Source organism: Bolinopsis microptera, chromosome 1, assembly GCF_026151205.1.
Source record: "Bolinopsis microptera isolate Bmic1 chromosome 1, MBARI_Bmic_1.0, whole genome shotgun sequence".
Lineage (NCBI taxonomy): Eukaryota > Metazoa > Ctenophora > Tentaculata > Lobata > Bolinopsidae > Bolinopsis > Bolinopsis microptera.
In genome coordinates this window covers 23,405,513-23,427,878 of record NC_087072.1, presented here as the reverse complement: position 1 = coordinate 23,427,878, position 22,366 = coordinate 23,405,513, and the positions used below count along the sequence as shown (strand labels likewise).

Here is a 22,366-nt window from a genome sequence, read left to right as displayed (position 1 = left end):
ACAGTGCTCTAGTTGGAAGAAAGTATGGTCAAGTGCCTGGTTGTCAAACTCTCTTGTTCTTGCACATGTTAGGAACTTGTTTAGGTATGCCTCTTTATCACCAAAGAGGATCGAAGGACCCGTACGCAGTGAGAATTTATGAGCTCTGAACTATGAGTACAGTTTATTAGTTGTTAGAGTGTTGAGGGGAGCCCGATGGCTACCTTTCACCAAGATGCAGTGAAACAGAACAACAGAGGCGGTTTTTCATTCTTTGTACAAGAAGACGGGTCGAAAAGATCATGTTGAGTTCACTGAAGAGCTGGTATTTAAAAATAGAGGAACGGGACAAAATGGACAATTTTGAAAAACTTAACTCCGGTAAGTTAGCAAAACTGCGCGTTTTACTAAAACAGCTGTGGAAAACATTGCAGAATATAGGAGTAATAACCCTTAAGATATTTGGTTTGGAAGAGGCAGTTGGTGAAGATCTTTACTCAACAGTAAAGGAAGCATTCATGTCGATTGAAGAGAAACCCTTATTCAAGTCAGAGAGGATTGGGAAACAGTAGGTTTTTGATTGAAATAAATTTTCGTGCACATACAGAATGAATGGTTAATAATTTAATATATATGTAGACCAAGGTCTGTGCACGGGATGCTTCCTGGAAGAATCCAGTTCTTTTAGCGGGGCACCCTGCCTAAAGCCAAATTGAGATATAATAATCATATTCCTAGAGAAATAATCAGAAATCGAATACCAATCAAATAATATGATATATAGGAGTAGTAACCATATTTACTATGCAAAATGCCCCAACCACATAGTGTAAATTTATATAGAATTCAGGTTAATTATTAGTGACATTTCCAGGCCTGACAAGGTCATATTGGACAGTTCAAACGCATTGGCAGATCAAGAAAACAAAAATTTCAAGAAAACAACAATTCTATTTAGTATCAATTAAAGCAAACATAAATATATTTTATATATAACTAGCAGGACCTTTATACCAGATATCTTAGGGGACTTGGAGTTAGAGAGTGGATATAAATACCTATTACAAAAATACGTCAAAAAGAATCCAGGGTGATACAGGATTGGAGAGTGCAGTTTACCGTGAAGTTTACGCACCCACCCTTGCCTCCTAAATTCTTGGTTGGGTAGGCATTTATGCGAACTTGGTCGTTTATACTCCAATTCCCTTTATTAAAAAGTAATAACATTTATCTCAGGAGTTAACTTCATTCAACAAATCTTCTGTAACCACCCGTAACTGGGTTGATTTCTGAGTGATAATGCTGCCAATTGTTGTTAAGTACGTACATACAACATACATATAACGGTTCTAATATTATTAAGTGGCACATTTTAGGATTGAATAAATATTGTTATTAAAATGCTCATTGTAGCCATATATTTTAGATTTTCATCATCATCATCAATCATGTCTTGAGCATGCTGCATTTAATTAATAAAATGTTTCAAACAGTATACACATAATGTCACAATGACCCTATATAAAAATAACCCTTCAAAAACTCAATATTTTGAAAATCACCCTTGGCCTTGCAGCTCCAAGTTCAAATTTAAACTGTCTATATTGACAAAGTTCTTTTTCGCCCCTCTGTCTCCCAGGAGAGAAATTACCGTCGTTCTTAAGATTTCGAAACGAAGGCGCTTCCTAATGTTATGTATCCCACAGCATTTGAGTACCTCTGCCCTGTTATGTGTGGTATTCCATCTTACAAGCCAGCTTCTTTAATAAACGTGAGAAATGCTGGTTGCAAGGTTTATTATGCAACAGTAACAGTTGGGCTTCTCCCTTAGTGAACCTTACACAAATATTACACTGATTGACAATGTCAATCCCTTCCGGCTCGTAGCTTTGCTGCAATCTCGTCTGGTTCATACAAGAAACATAATGTCATGCGCGGCGCGGTCTAGTAGTGCATCGATCTACAAAATATACTTTTCACTAAATCGCTCACCCAAATTAAAAAAATTCTTGTGACGTATCACCTGTAACAATTATTACTGGATGGCGTTCACTTCGCTAGCTTGTTCAGCTGTACACTTTAGCTTGATTCGCTATTAATATTCTGGTAAATATAAATGAAACGCATGCGCGCAGAGGAATGGTGGATGGCATGCCAGGCGCCAGCTTGTCACCTCGCTATATTTCAATAACGCTAAGCTATATATATATATATAATAGTAAAATGGCTTACGGTTTGATATACAGGTTGGTAATATAAAAGTTAGGTTATTTTGTTAAATGTTATGTGTTACTGACTTTACAATTTTATTTTATTAATTGGATAAATATGTAAATTAAAATACAACTTAAAAAAAGACAACTGATATATATATATAATATTGACTAAAGCTATATTATTCAAACAATATACACATAATATAACAATTACCCTATATAAAATTCAATATAAATTCAATAGAAAACCCTTGAACACCCTTTAAGTAGTATAAGTAAGCCAGTTTAAAGAACTGGCTCCAAATTTATATCTAATTCTGCTATTTTTATTGCACTACTACTTTATATATAATATTGTGTTCATTCTTTCATTCCACTTTAAATCTTGTTTGACGAAATTCAACAATAAGTCTAATCTACTTAACAACTTGATAGTCCAAGTCCCCATTCCTATCGTATATTCCTGAATGTTGGAATCATTTTAATATCATTTGGCTATTTATTAGGAAGAGAGTAAGATTTGATCTATTGAGAACAACAATCATAGCTCTTAGAGGAGAGAGGGTTGAAAAGTAGTAGTGCAGTAAAAATAGCAGAATTAGATATAAATTTGGAGCCAGTTCTTTTATTTAAACTGGCTTACTTATACTATATATACTACTTAAAGGGTGTTTATAAATTTTATTTAGTTTTCTATTGAATTTATATTGAATTTTTATATAGGGTAATTGTTATATTATGTGTATATTGTTTGAATAATTTTTTTTGGCTATTATTTGTGCAGTGTCTACTATATATATAATATATAAATTAGTACTTAATTTCAGAAGCTTGTGCTTATTACCTACAATAAACATGCGCCAAAGAGAAAACCGTAAATGAGACGGATGAACTAGGCTCCTCCTCCGTCAGAAACATAGTGAGAGGGGATTGTGGAAGGACACGAACATTATTCGTTAACTCGTACCCCGGCCCGGGTACCCCCTAGAACTATGTCTCATCAGAGAGAGCCCACCACCCGTCAGATCGAAAACAGTGTTTTAATTTTCGATATATGCTGTATCAAGTACATTCACCGCGGCAGAAGGAGTAGGGACCTTTTCACGCGCAGATTGGGAAAATACGGCCATCTCGCTCTTAGACAGCTTGATTAGTGTGTTTATTCGATTTCATTTGACAAATGAAGTACACCAATGTATTCATAAAGGTTTACACATGATCACACAGAAAGAATTTTAAAAATCGGATAAAATCTGTTAAAATGGTAAAAAGAAACCTCCGCGCATTTGGTAATATTGAACGAATTTGCGCCCATAATTTTTGTCTTCATTAAACAATTTCTTGGCTGATAGACACAATACAAAAATTGTGCAGTTAAGTGTAGAAAGCTGAAATGATTTTCTAACCGTACATATTAAAATTTTTCCTCAAAATTGATGTCTTAAATCACAATAGATACCATATTATTTTACAACAGACGACAACTTCCTGTTTTTTCTTCTATATTAGTTACTCATATCTCTTGTACAGACTTTTTTACAAGGACATTGACAAATGATACTCACATTAGGCATTCATTATTGCATCTAAATTATTTCACTTGCATTAGGCTTAGAAATTTATTCTCTGGTCAACAGATTTCAAATGTTTAATTAATTTGTAGTATGACAGTAAGGTATATAAGAAGTTATTTAATTTTGCTTGGGCTATTATATTGACTAGGTATTGAGGTTTAATGATGATATGGAATTTGAATTCTATATAAATTTACACTATGTGGTTGGGGCATTTTGCATAGTAAATATGGTTACTACTCATATATATCATATTATTTGATTGGTATTCGATTTCTGATTATTTCTCTAGGAATATGATTATTATATCTCAATTTGGCTTTAGGTAGGGTGCCCCGCTAAAAGAACTGGATTCTTCCAGGAAGCATCCCGTGCACAGAGCTTGGTCTACATATATATTAAATTATTAACCATTCATTCTGTATGTGCACGAAAATTTATTTCAATCAATATTGAAATCAGTCCGCCGATAAAAATATTACATATCTGGCGCAAATATATCTCACTTAATCGTTGTCGGTTTTTAACACAAATTTCTACAAATAAAGTCTTTATTTCTCCAAATGAGCATAATATTCTATTATACAATTAATATTTGGCAGTTTTGACATTTTAGTAATAAGAAATGTTTCTTTGGTTGATACGAAAAGATAAAGTTTAGTTTTTTCGGCAGAGAACTATAAGAAGTGATTTGTCCGATGTATCTTCATTGTGGGTTATTCACTGAATTAGAAACATTATTTCCATGGTATCATTCATCATCGTTTGGTGCTCTACCATGCTTGCTGATGGAATACAATGTGGGATATTCCGGTTTCAATTATCACCCATCGACTGTCTAGCTGTAGTGTCACACGGTTGACGACTAGAGGAACTGAAAATATGTACAACATTAGTTAAAAGTGTAAACTAGAGAAGTCAGAGTATAAACAGTTAAACTGGTATCCAATTAGTATGTCAAGATGGAGTAAAGTGTAGAATAGTAATGTGTAATGGTTTTATGACCGTTGGGCTTGCATTGAAATTAGGCGGGAAAAATTGTGTACACAGCACTGAGGTCCCTACTCCAAGAGGCAAGAAAACGCGCGCGCAAACTTCAAAAGGTCCCGAATCCAGCCGACCAAAATGGTAGTCGATCTCATTGTATGTTGTAGAATTTGACCGTAGAGAAATTTACTAACTAACATTAATTTTGTTAAAACTGCGTTATCATATTTGTTAAACAATCCTCCAAAGTCACAGCAAGTTGTTCATATATTGGTAATCTATTGCAGAAATACCGTATTTCTTGTTTTCGGTCGGAGCAAAACGCAAAATGGGGCAAAATTTCGCAAAAGCTTTAAAGTTTTATATCAGTAAGATGATTTGATTATAAGGCTGTAGGTACCTCCAATCCTACTTAATCAGATTTGCTGGTCCAAGGTAAATCGGTGACAAATCGAATCAAATGCGTGTAGATTCGGTTGAATTCTAGCACATTCAAGCACATTTTTCTAATCCTAGGTAGATATAATAACGTGGTCATGGTAAGTAAATAAAACTTGAGCATAAAGTTAGCTACTATATGGTTGTTAGAAATTACCACAATTGCACTTTTAAACTTCACAACTGAATCACCAATCAATTCTTGTCACTACTTCAAAGTTTTGAGACGGCAGAATGTTGTGAATTGTGAATCCTAAGCTATCACACTAGTTCAATTACACTTCAAAACTTCAAAACTGAATCACCAATCAATTCTTGTCACTACTTCAAAGTTTTGAGACGGCAGAATGTTGTGAATTATAGCTCATAAGCTATCACTCCAGTTCAATTACATTTTCTTACTTCAAAACTGAATCACCAATCAATCCTGGTCACTATTTCAAAGTTTTGAGTCGGCAGAATGTTGTTAATTATGGTTCCTAAGCTATCACTCCAGTTCAATTACACTTTTAAACTTCAAAACTGAATCACCAATCAATCCTGGTCACTATTTCAAAGTTTTGATACGGCAGAATGTTGTGAATTATGGTTCCTAAGCTATCACTCCAGTTCAATTACACTTTTAAACTTCAAAACTGAATCACCAATCAATCCTGGTCACTATTTCAAAGTTTTGATACGACAGAATGTTGTGAATTATGGTTCCTAAGCTATCACTCCAGTTCAATTACACTTTTAAACTTCAAAACAGAATCACCGATCAATCCTGGTCACTATTTCAAAGTTTTGAGCCGGCAGAATGTTGTGAATTATGGTTCCTAAGCTATCACTCCAGTTCAATTACACTTTTAAACTTCAAAACTGAATCACCGATCAATTCTGGTCAATATTTCAAAGTTTTGAGTCGGCAGAATGTTGTGAATTATGGTTCCTAAGCTATCACTCCAGTTCAATTACACTTTTAAACTTCAAAACTGAATCACCAATTAATTCTGATCACTATTTCAAAGTTTTGAGTCGGCAGAATGTTGTGAATTATGGTTCCTAAGCTAATAACGTGGTCATGGTAAGTAAATAAAACTTGAGCATAAAGTTAGCTACTATATAGTTGTTAGAAATTACCACAATTGCACTTTTAAACTTCACAACTGAATCACCAATCAATTCTTGTCACTACTTCAAAGTTTTGAGACGGCAGAATGTTGTGAATTGTGGTTCCTAAGCTATCACACCAGTTCAATTACACTTCAAAACTTCAAAACTGAATCACCAATCAATTCTTGTCACTACTTCAAAGTTTTGAGACGGCAGAATGTTGTGAATTATAGCTCATAAGCTATCACTCCAGTTCAATTACACTTTCTTACTTCAAAACTGAATCACCAATCAATCCTGGTCACTATTTCAAAGTTTTGAGTCGGCAGAATGTTGTTAATTATGGTTCCTAAGCTATCACTCCAGTTCAATTACACTTTTAAACTTCAAAACTGAATCACCAATCAATCCTGGTCACTATTTCAAAGTTTTGATACGGCAGAATGTTGTGAATTATGGTTCCTAAGCTATCACTCCAGTTCAATTACACTTTTAAACTTCAAAACTGAATCATCAATCAATCCTGGTCACTATTTCAAAGTTTTGAGTCGGCAGAATGTTGTGAATTATGGTTCCTAAGCTATCACTCCAGTTCAATTACACTTTTAAACTTCAAAACTGAATCACCAATCAATCCTGGTCACTATTTCAAAGTTTTGATATGGCAGAATGTTGTGAATTATGGTTCCTAAGCTATCACTCCAGTTCAATTACACTTTTAAACTTCAAAACTGAATCACCAATTAATTCTGATCACTATTTCAAAGTTTTGAGTCGGCAGAATGTTGTGAATTATGGTTCCTAAGCTATCACTCCAGTTCAATTACACTTTTAAACTTCAAAACTGAATCACCAATCAATTCTGGTCACTATTTCAAAGTTTTGATACGGCAGAATGTTGTGAATTATGGTTCCTAAGCTATCACTCCAGTTCAATTACACTTTTAAACTTCAAAACTGAATCACCAATCAATCCTGGTCACTATTTCAAAGTTTTGAGTCGGCAGAATGTTGTTAATTATGGTTCCTAAGCTATCACTCCAGTTCAATTACACTTTTAAACTTCAAAACAGAATCACCGATCAATTCTGGTCACTATTTCAAAGTTTTGAGTCGGCAGAATGTTGTGAATTATGGTTCCTAAGCTATCACTCCAGTTCAATTACACTTTTAAACTTCAAAACTGAATCACCGATCAATCCTGGTCACTATTTCAAAGTTTTGAGTCGGCAGAATGTTGTTAATTATGGTTCCTAAGCTATCACTCCAGTTCAATTACACTTTTAAACTTCAAAACTGAATCACCAATCAATCCTGGTCACTATTTCAAAGTTTTGATACGGCAGAATGTTGTGAATTATGGTTCCTAAGCTATCACTCCAGTTCAATTACACTTTTAAACTTCAAAACTGAATCATCAATCAATCCTGGTCACTATTTCAAAGTTTTGAGTCGGCAGAATGTTGTTAATTATGGTTCCTAAGCTATCACTCCAGTTCAATTACACTTTTAAACTTCAAAACTGAATCACCAATCAATCCTGGTCACTATTTCAAAGTTTTGATACGACAGAATGTTGTGAATTATGGTTCCTAAGCTATCACTCCAGTTCAATTACACTTTTAAACTTCAAAACAGAATCACCGATCAATCCTGGTCACTATTTCAAAGTTTTGAGCCGGCAGAATGTTGTGAATTATGGTTCCTAAGCTATCACTCCAGTTCAATTACACTTTTAAACTTCAAAACTGAATCACCGATCAATTCTGGTCAATATTTCAAAGTTTTGAGTCGGCAGAATGTTGTGAATTATGGTTCCTAAGCTATCACTCCAGTTCAATTACACTTTTAAACTTCAAAACTGAATCACCAATTAATTCTGATCACTATTTCAAAGTTTTGAGTCGGCAGAATGTTGTGAATTATGGTTCCTAAGCTAATAACGTGGTCATGGTAAGTAAATAAAACTTGAGCATAAAGTTAGCTACTATATAGTTGTTAGAAATTACCACAATTGCACTTTTAAACTTCACAACTGAATCACCAATCAATTCTTGTCACTACTTCAAAGTTTTGAGACGGCAGAATGTTGTGAATTGTGGTTCCTAAGCTATCACACCAGTTCAATTACACTTCAAAACTTCAAAACTGAATCACCAATCAATTCTTGTCACTACTTCAAAGTTTTGAGACGGCAGAATGTTGTGAATTATAGCTCATAAGCTATCACTCCAGTTCAATTACACTTTCTTACTTCAAAACTGAATCACCAATCAATCCTGGTCACTATTTCAAAGTTTTGAGTCGGCAGAATGTTGTTAATTATGGTTCCTAAGCTATCACTCCAGTTCAATTACACTTTTAAACTTCAAAACTGAATCACCAATCAATCCTGGTCACTATTTCAAAGTTTTGATACGGCAGAATGTTGTGAATTATGGTTCCTAAGCTATCACTCCAGTTCAATTACACTTTTAAACTTCAAAACTGAATCATCAATCAATCCTGGTCACTATTTCAAAGTTTTGAGTCGGCAGAATGTTGTGAATTATGGTTCCTAAGCTATCACTCCAGTTCAATTACACTTTTAAACTTCAAAACTGAATCACCAATCAATCCTGGTCACTATTTCAAAGTTTTGATATGGCAGAATGTTGTGAATTATGGTTCCTAAGCTATCACTCCAGTTCAATTACACTTTTAAACTTCAAAACTGAATCACCAATTAATTCTGATCACTATTTCAAAGTTTTGAGTCGGCAGAATGTTGTGAATTATGGTTCCTAAGCTATCACTCCAGTTCAATTACACTTTTAAACTTCAAAACTGAATCACCAATCAATTCTGGTCACTATTTCAAAGTTTTGATACGGCAGAATGTTGTGAATTATGGTTCCTAAGCTATCACTCCAGTTCAATTACACTTTTAAACTTCAAAACTGAATCACCAATCAATCCTGGTCACTATTTCAAAGTTTTGAGTCGGCAGAATGTTGTTAATTATGGTTCCTAAGCTATCACTCCAGTTCAATTACACTTTTAAACTTCAAAACAGAATCACCGATCAATTCTGGTCACTATTTCAAAGTTTTGAGTCGGCAGAATGTTGTGAATTATGGTTCCTAAGCTATCACTCCAGTTCAATTACACTTTTAAACTTCAAAACTGAATCACCGATCAATCCTGGTCACTATTTCAAAGTTTTGAGTCGGCAGAATGTTGTTAATTATGGTTCCTAAGCTATCACTCCAGTTCAATTACACTTTTAAACTTCAAAACTGAATCACCAATCAATCCTGGTCACTATTTCAAAGTTTTGATACGGCAGAATGTTGTGAATTATGGTTCCTAAGCTATCACTCCAGTTCAATTACACTTTTAAACTTCAAAACTGAATCATCAATCAATCCTGGTCACTATTTCAAAGTTTTGAGTCGGCAGAATGTTGTTAATTATGGTTCCTAAGCTATCACTCCAGTTCAATTACACTTTTAAACTTCAAAACTGAATCACCAATCAATCCTGGTCACTATTTCAAAGTTTTGATACGGCAGAATGTTGTGAATTATGGTTCCTAAGCTATCACTCCAGTTCAATTACACTTTTAAACTTCAAAACTGAATCACCAATTAATTCTGATCACTATTTCAAAGTTTTGAGTCGGCAGAATGTTGTGAATTATGGTTCCTAAGCTATCACTCCAGTTCAATTACACTTTTAAACTTCAAAACTGAATCACCAATCAATTCTGGTCACTATTTCAAAGTTTTGAGTCGGCAGAATGTTGTGAATTATGGTTCCTAAGCTATCACTCCAGTTCAATTACACTTTTAAACTTCAAAACTGAATCACCAATCAATTCTGGTCACTATTTCAAAGTTTTGAGTCGGCAGAATGTTGTGAATTATGGTTCCTAAGCTATCACTCCAGTTCAATTACACTTTTAAACTTCAAAACTGAATCACCGATCAATTCTGGTCACTATTTCAAAGTTTTGAGTCGGCAGAATGTTGTGAATTATGGTTCCTAAGCTATCACTTCAGTTCAATTACACTTGCAAATAAATACTTAATAAATAACAAAAATAAATACTTACTGATTGGACGATAGTCTGCTGCCACTGATCCGCAACTCTCCGCTCCAATCGGTTAATCTGGTGTGCTTGACATTTTGCTAGAAAGGGTAAACCCGGTTAAATGTAATCTGTCACAAAAGGTAAGAAAGGCGTGATCAGAAGTCAAAACTAACATCCTAAGCTACCATTCTAGTTGTGGTTGAAAACGAAGAGACACTATGTAACAAAACTAGATGGCCGAGTGGGCTAAGCTGTCACCATTTGAATAGACGGTCAAGGGTTCGAATCCCAGTGTCAAATAGCTAAAAATATGTGGATCTACCTTACAATGTACAAGTTACACAGTTAAGTGTTATTTTTCTTAGGTGGGGTTGTTTGAAAATGAAACATGTAAATCCAAAATCTGTTATGTCTCACAAAACTGTGGTTCAACAGACCAAGAAATTTAAACCTTATATCCAAACGACGTCCAAGACCCTGTACGTCATGTACAAATTCATTACAATCTTATATGTTTTAGCCTAATTTATATTTCTTAGCTAAGCTAAGTTAAATCTTGAACGGGCCAGCAACAACTGAATACGGTAATGTGATCGTTTAAGTACAAAGAAAAACAATGCAATTGACAGTGATAAGAAAGTTAGCGTTGCAATGATTCAAGAGTCGCAGGAATGATACAAATCATACGTGTCATGATCCAACGCGAATGGCGAAACAAAATTGCGTTGGCACTTATATTTCATATCCCAATGTCTTGCGCGGCGTAAGATTGTATTTATGACGCGCACAAAATTTACAGCTTTTTGCACTTAAAAAAATTTTTTTCCTATCATGATCAAAAAAAAAGTTATGAACAATTTTATACACCTTTTTTGGCTCATATTTTTGCGATTTTTCCCAACTTTTTTTGCTCTGACACGTACCATTTTTTACAGTTTTCTTCAATTTTTATCAAACCTTCACTATTCATTTATTTAAACATTTTATTTCATGTTTTACATTCCACTTTTGCCGAAACTTTCATAAGTGTTTCCAAAAACTTATTTTGCTATCGCAAACCCCGAATTTTGCCAATTGTACGCGGAAAAGGTCCCTACTCCTTCTGGCGCGGTGACATTAAATGGTAAGTTGCAGTCAAGGCTGACGATGGGAGCAAAATATAAAGTGACACGTTACAACGCTACACACTACACACTATAACTATTGTACACAGTACACAGTAAAACAAAGTATTTAGTAAAACAAAGTATTTTATTTAGTAGCAGTGCAATCAATTCATATGATATAATTATAAGAATATAATAGTATGTCACACCTATTTAACTGTTACGTTCGAGTAGTCGTGCCATGGCTAAATTTAACTAGGACCAGTGGTGTCGATTAACATTTTAAAAGGTGATTCTAAGTGACACAAATGGAAAATTTTAAGAAAAGACGGATCAAAACACAGATCCAAGGACAAGGAGACCCCACTGCAGGACCATACATGCTATTGGCTTGTGCATGGCCCAAAAGGTTCCAGCTGTCCAGGAAACTGTACGTAGCTGGTCAACTAGTTTTGAATTCAGACTAGGCTTGATGAGTTCTGGGGTTTCTAGAGTAAGATTTGATGGTGCCAGGTTTGTTCAGGCGGACATGGAAATTATGCGAGGAATATATAGGTATATAAAAATCATATCAATATAAAAATAGATCCAAAAATAGATCCAAAGATTCACACGGCAGTCAGGGAATTTCCAGACAGGATGCTTTTGAAACAGGTATAATTAGCGCTTTTGTAATTAGTTGTATGCAAGGGATGGGATGCTGATTGACTAAGCTGGTTCAATGCCCCAGCTATTTAGGGGGAGCCACTCAATTTCACGCCCAGGTGTTGTCAATTGCTGGGTTTCAAGTAAGAGCTTTTTGATACGGCTCTTGATAATTGAGATGGGGGAGGAAAGGTCTGAAAATTTACTAGAGCCAGGGACCATGACATTGTTTTCATTAGGAGTGCATTTGTCGAATATTTTATCAACCAAACTGTTCCATATAGTCGTACCTTTGAAGACAAAATTGTGTTTAGAAATTTCAAGTTTGTGTCGGGGGACCCGCATAGTTTGGCTACATGCTCTGGAACTTGTTTGGAATAAACTTGTCAGAGAGATAGGTTGATGCAGTTTCAAGATTTTAAACAGTTCAGTGGATATATGTTGGGTGTACAGGTTGTGGATTGACATGATTTTCTCGGTATTGAATATTGGCTTAGTGTTTTCCAAAGCAAAGCTCCTTTTTGCGATGTGTTCACTGTATGGTCTTGCACGTGCACATGTTTCATAATACTCTGCCCGGTCAAAGCTTGGTTTGCTTCCAAATAGAAGGCGTACACATCTTTTTTGGATGGAGAACAGTTTAGATAGTCTATAAGGTGTGACACCACCCCAGCTACTGATACAGTAGCTCATATGAGACTTGAATAAGGAGTCATACAGCTTATGGTACTCTGTTTCTGGAATAAACTTCATAATACGTTTAATTATAGCTATACTTGTAGTTAGTTTACTTTTTATGTTATCTAGTTGGGGTTCCCAGGATAGTTCATGGTCTATGATAACACCAAGGAATCTCACTTTATCTACCCGTGTAAGCGTGTTGCCTGATAACGTGAGTGAGTTCTCAGAGCCATATTCACGAGCACGTGCACAGGACGAGTACCGGCCAGGTCTGAATAACATGTAGACCGATTTGCTTTGGTGAAAGTGCAGCAAGTTAGATTCCATATAGTCATTTACAGATTCAAGTACTTTATTAGCATTCAAATAGGCTTCTTGTTCAGTTTTTCCAGCAACAAATATGTTCGTGTCATCTGCAAACAGTATGAAGTGTCCAAGTTTGCTAGAGTTGGTAATGTCATTAATGTAGAGTAAGAAGAGGAGAGGGCCTAGAACTGATCCCTGTGGTACCCCATATTCAATTTTGCAGTGATCAGAGTGTGTATTTTGGAAATCAACATACTGCTGTCGGTTACACAAATAGCTTTCAATTAGGTCAAGACAGGGCCCTCTTATGCCATAGTGTTCAAGTTTGACAAGTAATTTTCTGTGGTCGATTGTGTCAAACGCTTTGCTTAAGTCAATGAATATGCCAATTACATGATTCTTACTTTCTAGGTTTTTAAGAATGTGGTCAATGGAGTAATTGATGGCATGTGCCGTTGAGTGGTTGGATCTGAATCCAAACTGTTTATCGTATATGACCATATGTGAAGTAAAGAAGCTATATAGTCGGCAGTAAATTACTTTTTCAAATATCTTACCAAAGATAGGTAGAATGGATATAGGCCTGTAGTTATCAAACAGCTGTGGGTCTCCTTTCTTAAATACGGGGGTGACCTTACCTATTTTGAGAATATTTGGAAATAGACCCAGCTTCATGAATGAGTTTAGGAAACCAGCTAGGTGTTTAGAGATTGTAGTGCAACATTTCTTAAGAACAGCTATTGATATGTCACTAGCCTTGTCACCCTGGAAGGTTTTAACAATTTTTTCGATTTCCTCAGAATCACAGGGGTTTAAGAACATACTGTTGGTAACTCTTTTGTTAAAGTAGTTCTTATAATTAAGGGGCCTCTGGCAAGCTGTGTCACGACTTATTGGTTTGGAGGAGCAGAGCTTCGCGTTAAGTTTACCTGCAATGGAAGAGAAGAACATGTTAAAGCCATTCGATATGACACGCTTGTCTTTTACTAAACTACCATCTATTTTGAACGAGGCCTTTATTCCAGTTTTTGTTTTTCCCCTCAGTTCATTGATCAGTGCCCATGTTTGCTTCATATTACCTGAGACTTTTGAGAATTTTCTGCAATAGTACAATTTCTTGGCAGATCTGATAATGTATTTTAACTGTCGACGGAATTTACTATAGGTTAAGTATAGATCAGAGTCTCCAAGAGGGTTGGGTTCCTTAATTGTACTCTTCCACTGCTTGTAAAGATATTCTTTCTTTTTCACTGATGCAATGATCCAGGTGGTGTGATCCAAGGGTTTGCAATCATATTTCTTTTTGACTTTTTGAACGATTCAGATTCAATTAAAAAGTTTTCTTCGATCAAAAGTTTTATCTTATTTGCAAAAATTTCAAAGTTTTCTACGTTGTAGCACACCTGCCCACAAAAATTTGTTTGAATATCTTCTAAGAACTTGGTCATATTAGATTCACAGTAGTCGTATTTTGGTTTACAAGGGTCAAGTTCTGGTTCTTCAGGCATGCTACATTCGAGAATACAGAAAATTGGAGAGTGATGCGAAACCCTGGTATCCAGTAGTCCAGCTGACACAATGTTGTCAGTGGAGTTTGTCAGAATATTGTCAATAAGCGATGGGACACAGCCTGGTTTATGGTGCGTTGCCAGTGATATAAGTGGGACAGTACACAGTATAACTAAAATATAAAATATAAACAAGAGACAAAAGAGTTTACAGAAGAGTTTTTAAAACATTGTTTCAAAGAAAAAGTCATCATCATTGTAAAGTGTCTGTTGAGGTGACAAGTAGAATTGAAGGAGATAACAATTTGGAGAATAAAAGGAAACATAATGATTATCTGTGGTTTCATCCATATGTAGCAAAGAAAAAGTTTATCAACCTGAACTAGGCCGTTTGGGTATAATTTAAATTATTAACATATTTTTATGAATAGTTGTGATGATCTTATGTATCATTATGTTTTGATTTGATTTGATTTGATTTGATTTGATTTGAGTGCTCATTATTGCCCTTTTATCATTTTTACCAATAAGCTTTCAAATTGTTACACCAATACATCATTTTATTTCAAAGAAAATTCGCCGAATCACCTGTAGCTGTACATGCCTTGACAAGTGACCGAGTGTAAATACAATCAGGGACACCGAAAATTGTATTATAACCGGAAATTCAGATTACTGATTAAGGATTTGTGGCATTTGTATGGGGTCTTCATAAGCTACAAAAGATACAGAACAATGCTGCTAGATTTATCTTTGGTCTTTACGGAAAAAAGATACGTGAACCTATCATGCCTTACCTCAAAAAGCTCCACTTTCTGCCTGTTCGGTTCAGAATTAAGTTCAAAATATCACTTCTGGTCTTCAAGTGTCTTAATAACATAGCCCCTCAGTACTTACAAGGACACGTCAATCTAAGGGAAGTACGAAGACAAAGTTCCAGACTAGATGATGACTTTTATTTGTTGAAAGTTCCTCCTGCTCCTCATTTCAGACGAACAGATGCTGCATTTATGTTTTGTGGACCAAAAATTTGGAATGAACTACCCTACTCAGTGAGATCATTATCATCTGTAGAATGTTTTAAAAATGCCCTAAAGACGTTTTATTTCCAACTAGCTTTTGATAATATTTCTAATATTTGTCCATAATGTCTGAACTGATATGAAAGTGCATAATTTTGGTAACTTCATACAAATATTTGTTCATAAAATCTGAACTGTTTAAAAAGTCCATAATCTTGCTATTTCAACACTAAGTCTTGCTTGAATGACTTTAATGTACATCTTTGTTGGGTATATTTTAATGTCGAAGCGTGTAATAAATGTTAGAATTTATTTATTTATTTATTTATTAAGTAAACAAGAAAAAGATAAATCGTGAAATTAATGCCAGAAGTGCGCACAAAATTGTGCAAAGATGTCTAGCATTGTAAAACCACTTGAGGTTTAAAAAATATTAAATATATTATATAATTCCAGTGTAAAATTATTTTTACAATTTTCAGTCTGCTCATTCCTTGATCATTTCTGTCTATGTAATTATTGATCACTGCGTTTCACATTAATAACAAACCCCCCTTCTCAGAATGTCTGATGATGAAGATGATTATGTATTATTTGGCAGTAAATTTACCAACATCTCAACACAAGGCAAGATAAAGCATGTGCAGGATGAGGTGGTTACTGACGAACAGGGAAGGAGGAGGTTTCATGGAGCCTTCACTGGGGGTTTTTCTGCGGGCTATTATAATAGTGTCGGATCTAAAGAGGGTATGTCTAGTTTTGTTGAATTACTTTTCCTGGTTTCTGGTTTACAATTTCAGAGACCTAAATCAGTTTTGTATTCTGATCTTGTGCTTTTTGAACTAAAATCAGATAATACTTTAGTTTGATCTTTAATTATTTTACGTCTCCCAAAAATTTGATGGTTATTATACCCGCAGGTTTTACACCATCGACTTTCACCTCCTCTAAAGAAAAGCGTCAAACGGCATCAAATAGAACTGCTGATATGTACATGGATGAGGAAGATATATCAGGTATCTCATTTATATTGATTAGTCTTTTATATTAATTAATATCAATTTTGAATGAAGTTTTTAAGTTTATTACCTTATCTAAATAGTGTTCTTTACATTACATCACATTTTGAGTAACATAATATTACATTTTTAAAAATATTTTAGACCTAATAAAAATAATTATTTCAGCATTCGGCATCGCCCCAAAAAATATCGGTAAGTCGAGTGAGTATAATGAAGAAAAGAGCCAATCAAAAGATTCAATTCTCTCAGTTATGACTGTGGACAGGTATCTTTTATTATAGATGTTTTTCTTAACATACACCGTACATTTTATAGTAGAATAACCTCCTAGATTCGTATACACGATGAGGGATTGTAGCTCACTAACTTCAGCCCTTATTTACTTCATGACTCTGTGTCAATCCATTTTGTTTTGTACTTCATAATATGGTGTATATTGTATTAATGTCTGGTTATCATATATATGGTGTTGATTTGTTCTATACTTGGAATTGGCAATTATCTACCGATATCAAATGTATATAATGCACATATCCATAGAAGATACATTTGCATACGATTTATTTTGACTGCAAAGTTACGGCACATCTCGATCTAGACTACATAAAATCTAAGTTGACCGCTTCTTAACTTGTGATGTGTATTTGAATTATTTACAGGGACAGTAAGGGTGTAAAGCTTATGAGAGCTATGGGCTGGAAACCGGGCTTTGGAGTAGGACCTAGAAAACAGGTCGGTACTGTCACATAACACCTTGTAGTATTAATAACACGTTTAATTACGATAATTCACCTCTATTTCGATTCACATGTTCTACTATATTAATTTAATGTTGAAGTGTTTAATCTTTTGTCTTGATTTCGTTAACACATTATTAAAATACAACCTTCAGGTAGAACAGAAGGAGTCTAGTAAAGCAGCGTACAGTTGTCAACCTCCCCCTGGCTATAGTAAGGTATTCACATAGTTCTTAAATATTGATACATTCCATTGTGTACTCAAGAATTATTCAAAATTTCTCCACAATAAGATTTGTTTGAGATCATCGGTATGATAGTTCCAATCATTACTATGATGAAGTTCAGTTATAATGTTTGATAAAAAGGACTTTTTTAAATTTGGGGAATTATCAGCTTATTCGCCTTTCTCAGAAAATCATTTCCATTAACTCACGAAACTTATAGGAAGAAGGAGACGCAGAAGAGGAAGAAGAGGAAGAGGACATGTACACGATTGGTTTGTACCTAGCTCCTAAAGACTCAAACCAGTACATGCTCACTGCCCATCTCACGAACAAAGGTATCGACTATATCGGAATATCAGGTGAAACGTCCGCCAGCTCCTCCGGTAGAGACCAAAAAGTTGCAGGGTTTTCAGGGGAAGCGTTCGGTATCGGGGCACTGGAAGATGGGGATCAATACAGTGTGTACGACAAGGACCACAAATCTAACTACTCCACTACTATTGAAGAAGAGGAGAGTAGAAGTGACAACTTCCACCTAACTCACAAGTTCAAGTCTACAAAGAAGGATTATCTTGGCAACTTTAATGTGGGCAAGATGGATAAGTACTTGAGGAAGAATTATACTCCTCCAGCTATACCGCCAGGGTTTAAACCCTTTCATGTTCCTTCAACAAGCAGTATTAAAACTCAGCCAGCATCTAACATTCAGGAAAGAGCTGCTAAGTTAGGTATCACCGACTTCGACCGTCCCTCTCCAGCCTTTGCTGCTGTCCCCTTTGATAAGTCTGAGGAGATGTCTGAACATGAAGGTATTAAAGATACGAAACCAGCACAGCCCTACGCTATGTTCCGACCATTTCAAAGTAAACCTGCAAAGGAGGAGCGTTACAACAAGTTCTTGAAGGGAGAAACAATCGACTACTTCTCAATCGGTGTGACAGATTGGGAACGGGACCGGGAGACCGAGGAGTTCACCAAATCCTCCAAGTTCTTCAAACCGCTGAGTTTTGAGATGTCGAACAGGTTTGCCAGCGCAGGGACTAACGTTGAGGACGATAAAAGACAGGAGCTGGAAAAGCAGGCAGAGAAGGAGAGGAAGGAGGCGGTGAGGATGAAGATGTTCGGACAGCTGACCAGGGAGACTCACCAGTGGATTCCTGCCTCTTTGCTTTGTAGAAGATTTGATGTCATGAACCCTTATCCTGAGTAAGTTGCTTACTGGTGTGCAATTGCAGTTACAAATAGGGGAGACGTGTTTTGTTTATAGATGCTTCTGATTCGTGGTTATAAGAAAATCATCCATATTATAAGAGATTAAATTCATGCATAATTATTAATTTCCGGTTTATTTAATTTGGGGGGGGGGGGGGGGGGGGGCCGGGGGGGGATGGCCCCCAAATTTAGTGTATCCACTATAACTAGCCTCTTAGTGCATTATAATGGAAAAAATTTCTAAAATTTGCATAATTAATTAATGTTTCGTGGAGAAAAGTAGGATATAATGATCATATTGTAATTAAATCATTTAAATGTAATAATCTGATTAAATTTAAAATTTGAATATAGCTGAGTGCTAACTGACCTGTATTTTAGTATACAAAGTGTGGGTACAATAAGAAGATTCAGCAGGATAGTCACTACTACTTCTGCTGCCTCAACATCACAGGTATTAGCCCACAGTATAGGAACCTATCTATAGTTTTAAAACAGTTCATAGTCAGATTTTGCTATCTCATATTATCAGATTGTGAGCATTATGTATATTTGTTGTTTAATAACGAATGGCGGAGCTGGGGTCTTCTTACAATGTTCAGTCGCCTGTTGCACTACCCAGAACCCGCTCCATTTCAGGTAAAATCTCCAGAAGAAGAAGCACGCTCAGTATCCCAGCACCCCGACAACACCCCCTCCATGTCACGTGACGCAACACGTGGTAATAACAGTGTGTCACGTGACGCAACACGTGGTAATAACAGTGTGTCACGTGACGCAACACGTGGTAATAACAGTGTGTCACGTGACGCAACACGTGGTAATAACAGTGTGTCACGTGGTGCTCCAGGGCCCTCAGCAGTGGCTGAAGATGAGCGGAAGTTGGAGGATAGGATAGGAGATAATGTCGACCTCTTCAAATCTGTCTTTGCAGATTCGGATAGCGAGGTAAGTGGTATGAAAAAATTGTTTTGTTTTGTTGAGGGAGCAAACTTACAAGATAGGTCCGGGTTTACGCTATACATGGTGGCTAGAAGTAACTGCCCACCCTGTGTACCGGCATTTTAGTCAAGGTGCTAGGATATAGGACACACTCAACTGTGATATGAACAATCTTCAGATTCAGTTATTTTACAATATGTAAAGTATGTGTTCACAGTGTTACTTACACTGCTATAATATATTATGTCCTTGTTAACGTGCATGAGGTTTTAAACCTGTTCCGCTTGTGTTTCGTGTGAATGTTGTTAATGTACATTGTACATTGTACATTGTACATGAGCTTAAGTTTGAAGTGAGAGAACTCAGGTTCCGCGAAATGATGCTAAAAGTTACCTGTTAACCAGTCAGATTGGCGATGAACCTAAATAAGGTGGATTAGAATACCTCACAGAAATAAAACAGGTCGTGGAATTTGTGTGAAGGGTTTGAGCCTGAAGCAAGCGTTTTAACACTTTATCTCAGAATAAAAGAGAATAAATACACAAGATTAATAACACAGATTACTAACACAGAATCAGTACCATTAATAACACAGATTACTAACACAGAATCAGTACCATTAATAAGTTCACAGATTACTAACACAGAATCAGTACCATTAATAACACAGATTACTAACACAGAATCAGTACCATTAATAATACAGATTACTAACACAGAATCAGTACCATTAATAACACAGATTACTAACACAGAATCAGTAGAGTTGAGACACAGTTAATAAACTGCGGAGTGACTAAAATGCTATACAGCAAAAACAGAACGCTCTAACCAAACACTTCACCTACTGATCCTAACCACCCTAACAACTCTCTAGCTCTCTATCTCTTCAACCCTCATTCCCTCACTCCTCTTGGTGCACAAAACCATTCCAACCTATGTATGTCCCCCCTACGGGTTCCACAAGCCCAACGGTACATAGTTAGACGAAAAACAGAGAAGCCTTGATTGCCAGATCAAGGACTGCATCAGTAGCAGCGAAATACGGATATACCTTCTCCCTTACAGTCAGCGAGCTGACAACTATCTGACTGTGTCTTTTAGGCCTTGCCACACCACCTTCGCTATTGCATCCGCTCGCCCGTATTCACTGACACATGCCACACCTGGGTTTAGTATGAAGATGTACGCATATTCACCCAAGATGCGGAGATGCCTCAGTTTAGCGAGTTGAGATACAACAGCAAACTCACAGGAGCATGGATCAGAATCATCAGTTACCAACCTGACACCGTTTCGGGGCTTTAATCGCAATACGGTTTCCTGTCAGGCGCCCCAGCAGTCCACCCTTGAACCACCATCTGATCCGAGAGTCACTTGAGGAGACCCGTTAGAGCTCGCAATTGGCGACGAGATAACGTTTATGGTACCTCTAGATGTTATAGTGAACTCTCAAGCTCCAACCTTCCTGAACTCCCACTCCCTCTTTCTCGATAACAAGTAAATCCATCTGGAACAGTGGGCTGCCTCTTTCCCGCTGTCCCGTACCAGCTTCTTCAGCTCTCTTCCCCTAAAACCAATCCTCCTCGCAGCTCTCTCCAAACTCTGCGCAACCACTCCCCTAGCTCCAACTTCGACTGCGGCATTATAACAGCACCAACCTTTCGCCTGAATCTCAGCCTGCAGACCGCTGTATCGGTCGAGCTTGTACTCGTGCGATTCAGCGATCCGCTCTTCAGATGGTACTGTTAGCTCCCACCAAATAACTGTCTTTGCCGACCTTGAGAATATCACAAGGTCCGGCCTCAGCCGTGTTTCCACAATCTCACTGGGAAACTTAAGCTGCCCCTCAAGGTCTGACAGCACTATCCAATCCCGATACCCACTCAGGATCCCAAAACCACGACTCTCCTTCCGGTCGTCTGTACCTGCTTTTCTTTTCCCAGCAGGAACAAAATCAATGAACTGCTTTCCATCGCCGGCCTTGTTCTTATAAGTGTTCACTCGGCGATCACAATGGAAGACAACCTGTTCAGAGATCTGCTTCAGAACCTTGTCGTGCCGCCATCTATACCTTCCTTGACTAAGGGCCACCTTACACCCAGCCAAAATGTGCTGAATGGTGCCCATCCTCTCCTCACATAACTTGCACTTCCCATCCTCATCTTCACTCCACTTGGAAACCATAGAGGGGGTTAAGAGGGTGCCGTACACAGCACTTAGCATGAACCCAATAAGTGAGTCACCATACTTAAAAAGTGTATGCCAGCTCAAATCCGTCTTCATTACGAGCTCTCTCCACTCACCCCACCTGCTCTGCATCTCCAGAGAACCTACTTGCACCTCCCTCTAATAACACAGATTACTAACACAGAATCTGTACCATTGATAACACAGATTACTAAAACAGAATCAGTACCATTAATAACACAGATTACTAACACATAATCAGTACCATTAATAACACAGATTACTAACACAGAATCAGTACCATTAATAACACAGATTACTAACACAGAATCAGTACCATTAATAACACAGATTACTAACACAGAATCAGTACCATTAAAAACACAGATTACTAACACAGAATC

The 22,366-nt window shown here is 36.5% G+C and overlaps 2 protein-coding genes across 2 annotated transcripts in view; both read left to right on the top strand.

The window, feature by feature from the left end:
- The window catches only part of LOC134825041 (uncharacterized), an 852,482-nt gene that overhangs the window by 59,256 nt on the left and 770,860 nt on the right, over positions 1-22,366 (top strand). The gene's annotated exons all lie outside the window — the stretch shown is intronic.
- LOC134824982 (G patch domain-containing protein 1-like) overlaps positions 1-22,366 on the top strand; it is a 79,299-nt gene that overhangs the window by 51,183 nt on the left and 5,750 nt on the right. The window contains exons 2-9 of the mRNA XM_063837025.1: positions 16,195-16,379; positions 16,553-16,648; positions 16,820-16,919; positions 17,314-17,386; positions 17,547-17,609; positions 17,839-18,824; positions 19,212-19,284; positions 19,470-19,778. Of these exons, the coding sequence (XP_063693095.1) occupies positions 16,196-16,379; positions 16,553-16,648; positions 16,820-16,919; positions 17,314-17,386; positions 17,547-17,609; positions 17,839-18,824; positions 19,212-19,284; positions 19,470-19,778 (1,884 nt within the window). The 5' untranslated portion in view covers position 16,195. The remainder of the gene's footprint in view (positions 1-16,194; positions 16,380-16,552; positions 16,649-16,819; positions 16,920-17,313; positions 17,387-17,546; positions 17,610-17,838; positions 18,825-19,211; positions 19,285-19,469; positions 19,779-22,366) is intronic.